Below are 7,736 nucleotides of genomic sequence, written 5' to 3' on the forward strand. Positions count from 1 at the left end.
AGCACTTCCAGGGATGGGGCAGCTACAGCTTCTCTGGCAACCTGTTCCAGGGCCTCAGCACCCACCGAGTAACAATTTCTTCCTAATATCTAGCCTTAATCTCCCTTCTACTGAAGTGTTGCCCTTTCAGAGTATTTTTGGCTTTGTGGTGTGCAGCTACCTCTTTCATTTCCTCCCACTCTCTTCCAGGTTGTATATTTCTCTCTTGAAATCAGTGCACTCACCTTTCCAGGTCCATGGACAAGGTCTCTTGCCACCCCTCCTTCACCAAAACTCACACACCAGATTACATACTCAATTTCTGGAGTAAAATATCAGACCAAAATGTCTTTTCATCAAGTTATGTGTTCTGATGCAATGCATCTGATGCAATGCATCAGAACTGGCAAGGGACTGTTGATTTTGTGGCTGAGGCTACTGTACATTGGCAAGATGTTCTTCTGTATTACGCGTCCCCCAGGTTCTTCAGGTCACTGTGGGAACTCAGCTATAGCTCAGGGGGAACCCGTCCTGGTATTGGTAGGAAGTCTGGGGCCAGCCAGACCACAGTATGCCCCAGATCCCCAGATAATCAATACTTTGAGCCAAGAAAAAAAAAAAAAAATGTTGCCAGGGTCTTCTGCACACTTCACCTGAGCAGTGCGGTGCAAGCACAAACCTGGTGTGCCCACCAAGCAGGATGTTGCAGTTAGGTTGTTACACAAGAGTTTATTGCAACTTCTAGTCACAGAGGGCAGACAGAAGTTAAACAGTGATTTTTTAACTCATTAAATTGCTGCATAATAGGGTGATAGGAGACATTTTTAAAAAGGGAAGAGGAGAGCAGCAGATGACACCCAGATTCCACTGAGATTGTGGAAACAAGTGGTTCATTCATCCTAGGCCAACATGGGATTCTTTCACGGATTTTTATCCATCAGATTGACAATCTGTTTGTACATGCGCTGCGGGGCATCCCTGCCCCAGTGGTGGTCAAAGTGGTTCCAGTCAGGGAAGTGCTCATGATGGATGATATTGGTTATACGGAAGAGCAAGCGATGGGTCTCGAGAGGTGGGTTCACCCAGTCCTCCCCGCCACTCCACAGTGCAGTCGGCACTGTCATGTCTTCTATCCTGTAGAAGGGTGGGGTGGTCTGGGAGAAATACTGCCGTTATTCATCAGCTCTTTATAATTAATAATAGACATTAATAATAATAAATTATTAATAATAAATAATAATGGACATTAATAATGCTAATATATACTAATAGATGTGGTGTACTGTCTCTGACATCCTAGTGGACTCTGGCCACGTCAGCCACTGGAGGATGTAACTCTCATCCCAGTCAGACAGCCTCATCCTCTTCATCTACCAGCTCCTACTTACCTGATTGTATACCTCCTGATTCTTCTCCCTGTAGTCAAACTGCTTGAACTCCCCAGTTTTGGCAGTCTGAAGCAGAAAATGTAAAGAATCAGAATCATGGAATCATTGAATCGTAGAATCATTGAATGGTTTGGGTTAGAAGAAACCTTAAAGCCCGTCCAGTTCCAACTCCCTTGCTGTGGGCAGGGTTGCCACCCACTAAATCTTGTTGCCCAGGGCTCCATCCAACCTGACCTTGAGGACCTGCAGAGATGGGGTATCCAGAACTTCTGTGGACAACCTGTGCCAGTGCCTTTCCACCTTCTGAGTAAAGAATTTCTTCTTAACACATATTTTAAACCTACCCTCTTCTAGTTTAAAATCGTTCCCTCTTGTCCCATCACTATCAGACCGTGTAAAAAATCAGTCTTCCTCCTGTTTGTAAGCTCATTTTAAGTACTGGATGGCTGCTTTCTCCTTAGAGCCTTTCTCTTCTCCAGCCCATCTCCCTCAGCCTCTCCATGTAGGACAGGTGTTCCAGTCCTCTCATCACCTTCATGGCCCTTCTCTGGACCCCTCCAACAGCTGTGTGTCTTTCTTGTGCAGGGGTCCCCAGGCCTGGGTGCTATACTCCACATGGAGCCTCACTAGGGCAGAGCAGAGAGGGACAATCACCTGCCTTGCCCTACTGGCCACGCCCCACCTCTATTGATGGAGCCTAGAATACAGTTGGCCTTCCAGGCTGCAAGCTCCATCAGGTTCCCCAAGTCTTTCTCCACAGGGCTGCTCTGCTGCTCTCAGTGAGTCCTTCTCCCCATCTGGGACCACCCTGACCCAAGTGCAACACTTTGCACTTGGCCTTGTTGAACCTCATTAGATGCACATGGACCCACTTCTCAAACTTGTTCAGGTCCCTTTGGATCCCTTTTTCCTGCACCACTCAGCTTAGTGTCATCAGCAATCTTGTTGACACTCAGTCCCACTACGTCATTTATGAAGATGTTGAAGAGCAGCAGTCTGAAGATGGACCCCTGGGGGGCACCACTCTTCACAAACCTCTACCTGGACATAGAGCCATTAATTGACCACAACACTCTGGCTGTGACCACCCAAACAATTTTTATCCACAGAATAGTCCAGCCTTGAAATCTTCGCAGTATAGAGATAAGAATGTGATGTGGGACCATATCAAAGGCCTTGCAGTAGTTCAAGTAGATGACATCATTTGCTCTTCCTTTGTCTATTGTTGCTGTCACTCCATCATAAAAGGCCACAACATTGGTCAGGTACTGTCTGCCCTTGGTGAAGCCATGCTAGCTGTCTCACATCATGTCTTCACCTTGTCTGTGCTTTAAGAACTCCAAGCAGGTAACAGGTGTCCTGGATCAGGTGCACTGGAGCAAAGAGAGCATCCCAAAAATACCTCCACAGGGTGCTTACCCAGGACAGGACCAGACATCTTCACTACTTATCTACTCCACTTAGATGTAGTAATTTCAAATTACTTTTATTGGCTTTGTCACTCTCTATTTCCTTATCCATTTCTAGGGTGAATGAAGCAGCATTTTAAACTACTGTATTCACAGATTAAAAGACATTTGTTACTGTTATTATAAAATCGAAGTATTTACCTGTCCCCAGTGGAGAAGAGTCTTTACTGATGTATAGTCTGGAAAATGAGCTAGGTACACATCCAGTCGACTCTGCAGAAAAAAAAAAGAAGTATTTCCTAAGTGATTTGAGAATGATAAAAATCTGTCTAGGCAAAAATAAAAATAAAAATAAAAATAATAAGTCTCATTACTGCTATGTAATTTTTATATGTGAAAGCAGCTTTGCTCTATTCGGAGATGAGTAGCTGCTTTTAAAGATGTGTTGTAAACTATCATTTTAAAATGGAGATACAACCAGTCCAGTCAATTTTTTTTTCTTCAAACTTGTCACAGGCCAGCAGGAAATAGGGCAGGAGTTACCTTGCCTTTGCAGACAAAACCACAAGTGATTCTTACTACAGCAGCATTTTTTGGGCTTAACACCCTGACACAGTGAACAGTGCTGAAGGAAATCTCCAAACAGCCACTGCCTTCAACAGTAATATTTACTCCTTTTTTTTTGTTTTGTTTTTATACTTTTTCATGTATTGCTAATTATGCAGATCGTGCACTCAAGCATAAGTTCATCTTAAAATAAGAAAGATGTTTTGTTTGGTAACAAACAAAATGGTAATTGATAACTACTTTCTCATGCTGTCTTTAACTCTGCACTGGCAGTGCTTTCCAGGAATTAGGAAACCCTGGTTTTTGAACCTCTCTGTTTCCATTTGTCTAGGAAGAGCTCAGGGAAATAGGAAATGGTGTGTGTGTCACTGTGACCTAGAGAAGCTGATACACCTACTGCATTCAGGTTGTTCTTGTTGTATCCACCAATAAGGAAGATTTCATTCTCACAAACTTCAGCTGTTAGCATGTTGCTGCATGTCTTAGCAAGAATGGCTCTCTCCTTCCTTCCCACCAGGGTCAGTTGTTTTGTTCCAAATATTGTCTGCAAGAGTGTACGAAACAGGTTACCGCATCTCCTGCAACACACATCTTCTCTTCACAGGAACCTCCTGACCTCAGACAGCACTGACAGGTAGCTACTCAGTAAGGCTGAGTTAAAATTTGAGCCAGCCAGCCTCATGAGCAGGCTGCCCCATGGTCATATCTGAGCCACAGAACATCATGAAGCTGTCATTGACCTTTCCACTACATGTTGCTGTCCCCATTCTCTTGGTGTTCCAAAAGTTCTGCCTGAGATAGCCAGACTCATACAATTCATTTTCCCCTTTGTTTAAAAATGGTAATGATGGGCAAGTATGGGTGATTTAGAGTGAAATCTGTTTGTGTTCAACTGGAAAGAGAGGGACATCCCTCTTGTTTAGGATCTTCAAAGTCAGGTGCAGGTGTAGTCTCAGTGAATGACAGCTGGAGAGCTGGATGTGACTTGCCAAAAGCACTTGGATTTCATTAATTCATTGGGAGTATGCATGGGAATAGCACAACAAATATTTGCATACCTTCAGCAGTGTGTCTGGTAAAAATGCAATCTTTAACACAGGGCCTTTAACGTGATGAAAGGTGTAAAGAGGAGCCAAAGCAATGAACAGGCTGATTTTCTCAGCCAGGTATGGCATGCTTGAAAATGCTATGAAACCTGAAAAACAGCAAGAGATCACAACAATAACCCCAGCAGCAACAGTGATGCTATGTCACAATGTTTAGTCTGACTGAGAATATCTCTGATCTGGGACCTTGGGGTTTTTTTTTCTAGAAAATGAGCCTTCAGAAGTTGGTGATGGCTCATTCATTTGATTAGCAGCTCAGAGGTAAGTGGGAAAAGGTGATCTTTTCCTCTGAATAAATAAACTTCTACTGGAAGGGAAGAGGAAGAGAAGCATATCTGAAGCATAACATGTAATAAACTCTTGGCACAGCCAGCTCCTTGTTCCCACTCACCCAGAGAGTTGCCCTGAGCATGGCCAATGTAGAATAGTTTCTTCTGCCCAGTCTGCTGCAGGATGAAGGACACCATGGCTGGGACATCATACATTGCCATCTCATGAAAACTGGAAAGCAAAAGAGGAACTGGAGGGGGTGCCCATTTCCCACTCTCCAACTGTCTTCAGCTTTCCAAGGATTTAGGGTGCGTTACACCAGCAGCCCTGTTTCCTCGTCCCATCTTCATCCTCTTCCTTACCTGAAGTCCCAAAACTCCTCCTGCTCAACAGAGAGGTTCAGGTGCCTCCGGGACCAGCTGTTACCCCGGCAGTTTCCAATCCATACATCATACCCCGCGTCCGCCAGGATGAAGCCCAAGCTGCTTTCAGGGAGATTGTCCACCCAGTCACCACCATCTAAACTGAACCCGTGCACTATCAGCACAGGTGACCTGGATCCTGAATGAGAAGAAATCAGATAGAAATCACAAGAAAACTCCTTCCCAGATTGAAAAAAGATATATATATCCTCATGCATCTCAGTGAATATTTGTGATCCTGATTCTGACAGGAAATCCTGATCCAGGGCTGGGGGATTACCTCTGGGAAGTATGCTTTGTGCCACTTTCCTCCTATATATAGTCTTGTCTCTGATCAGGTTCATAACTGTGCTGCTTGACTGGTGAAATCAACCTCACCTGAGTCCCCAGTGTTGCCTCTGCCATGGGGAATCCGGTTCACACTGAGGAAATAGCCATCGTCAGTCAGCACATCATACTCCTTGCTGGGGTACCCTTGGAACTGAATCTTCTCACTCTGCAGAGACAGAAGTCAATGGAAGAGGCAACCTGCTGGTGTCCAGCATGCTGAGACTGACTCAGTGCCACCCATAGTGTGCCATAATGGCCTGGTGTGATATTCACATGTACCTGCAGACCTATCTATGCTGGAGGAACATCAGAAAGTGGCCGACTTCAGGCTGAGCGCATGAAGTGAGAGATTCCAGCAGAAAAATCAGAAAAACTTGCTCCTGGCCAGTATCCCACGCCCTCCCCAACAAGGCTGATAGCAGGCAGAGGACAGGATCCCTCAGGGAGGACTCTGTCCTGTGGCACTTACGATGTTCATGAACTGCTCAGGATTTTCATGGCCCAGTCCTCCACGTGAGGTGGCATTAGCCAGTTCCTGGGCCAGGCCCAGAGCCATCAGCAGTATCCACATCTCTCCTCTCTGTCACACCTAGGGGACAATGGGGCTGATGTGAACAAACTGGAGTGCTAGGGGCACTGACAAACACTGCTTGAGTGTCCCCAAGGGATGAAGAGAACACATGAGGGCAGGAGGCCATAGGGAGTCTTTCAGCCATCGTGGCTGAGTGGGATGTCTGCACCTAACTGCAGCCATGCTGATGCAGAATGCAGTTAGCATAATTCTGGAGGCTGCATCCTTTAATGCAAACCCAGCTTTGTGTTTGTGCAGGTATAATTAGTGTGTCAGTGTTGCTTCTCATCAAAACCTCGGTCTCAGTGCTTCCCAATCCAGGCCCTGCCTTAGGGTATCAGAGGCCGACCATATTACCTCAGCAAGTAGCACAAGTCACACAGAGCGAGAAGCCTGGCCTACACAGAAATTAGCAGACATCAGACAAGTCCTCCCTTCCCAGGTTATAACAATAGTCTTCTCAGCACTATTGTCCTGTTGCAAAACTCACATGTTCCCTCAAGAAGGGATCTACATTTTGGTTTCTAAGGTTTGGCTCTACATCGGTTGGTCTGATACAGCACCAAGGATGGTGCTACTTGTAGTACTTGGACCAGGGACTTGCGGAAGTCCCCTCCAAAATGCAGTGACCCATCCCTTTGCCCAGCTGAGCAGTGGGCTCTGTCAGTAGGAAGAAGCAGTAAGATGTTGCATACATCCTGGAGGACACGACTGAAGGCCTTGCTTCCAAGTCGACATCATCTAAGTATGGCAGTGGCACACCTCAATAGCCCAGATCTAGAACAGGCTCTGACACAAAGTCCACAGGTGTTAGTAAGAGCACTGACACTCAGCCATTTACCCAAGCAACTTGTCGTGCTATCCCAAGAGATCAAAGCCTCTGTGGCAAAAGAGAAAAGAAAGAGATGAGTCACTGTGCATGCCTGTAGCATTTAGCAAGTACTAACAGGCAGTAACACGTACACAGTATGGTCACATATGGCCCAAATGAAATGATGGTCCACATCTCCTGCATGCAAGTCATCTAAATTTCATCAATACTCCTGGAAAATTCCCCAGGTACTTGGTGCATTCCAGAGTCAGTCTGTAGTAGGGCATCCCCTGCTCCCATCAGCAGGAGAGATTTCATATTCTCTGGAGCTTCTGAAGCACCTTATAGCACCTCTGGGCTCAGACCCAAGGTACTGTGGGTCCTTTAAGCCAGCTGTGGATCCTGCCTGCATTTACCCCCTTCTACTAAACCAGAGAGTCTACTAGAAAACATCAAGAGCCCACACATTTAACAAAAGCCCACCAGTGCCTTCTTCAGAGGAAAAACCATAACGCAAGCAGGATCCAACCAAGCCAAAGCTGTCGATGTGGAGACAGAAGGGACAGAGAATCAGATTAATGTCCAACCAGAGCCACAAGGTTTGTGTTACTCCCTAAGCTCGCTGCAATAGAGCTGATGCTCACAAAACCCACATTGCTCAGATGCAGAACTGCAAAGCAGAGTCTCCAGAGAAAAATATTACAGAGATCAAAACGCTCAAGTTTTTGATGTGTGTCTCTAGAAGCAGAAATGAATAGCTGGAGCAATGAAGATAACCTTGTGACTCCATTGGGAACATTTCTTTCAGCAACAGCATGAGATAGAAGGAAAGTACATGTTACAGCTCAACCTGACCTTCTGCTCCAGGCCCGTCTGTGCAGCT

At 45.7% G+C, this 7,736-nt stretch overlaps 1 protein-coding gene across 1 annotated transcript; it reads right to left on the minus strand.

Annotated features, from left to right (window-relative positions):
• Positions 1-598: 598 nt before the first annotated feature.
• On the minus strand, positions 599-6,090 carry LOC136055225 (lipase member M-like). Its single transcript, XM_065746941.1, has 9 exons — positions 5,941-6,090; positions 5,520-5,637; positions 5,082-5,280; positions 4,841-4,950; positions 4,402-4,538; positions 3,741-3,887; positions 2,978-3,049; positions 1,368-1,433; positions 599-1,133 (listed from the first exon to the last, which is right to left on the minus strand). The coding sequence occupies exons 1-9, from the start codon at positions 6,040-6,042 to the stop codon at positions 900-902; spliced, it is 1,185 nt and encodes a 394-aa protein (XP_065603013.1). The 5' UTR covers positions 6,043-6,090; the 3' UTR covers positions 599-899.
• Positions 6,091-7,736: the final 1,646 nt, after the last annotated feature.

This window comes from Cyrtonyx montezumae, unplaced genomic scaffold (assembly GCF_038088225.1).
Source record: "Cyrtonyx montezumae isolate F1298 unplaced genomic scaffold, pur_monq_1.0 scaffold_4, whole genome shotgun sequence".
Lineage (NCBI taxonomy): Eukaryota > Metazoa > Chordata > Aves > Galliformes > Odontophoridae > Cyrtonyx > Cyrtonyx montezumae.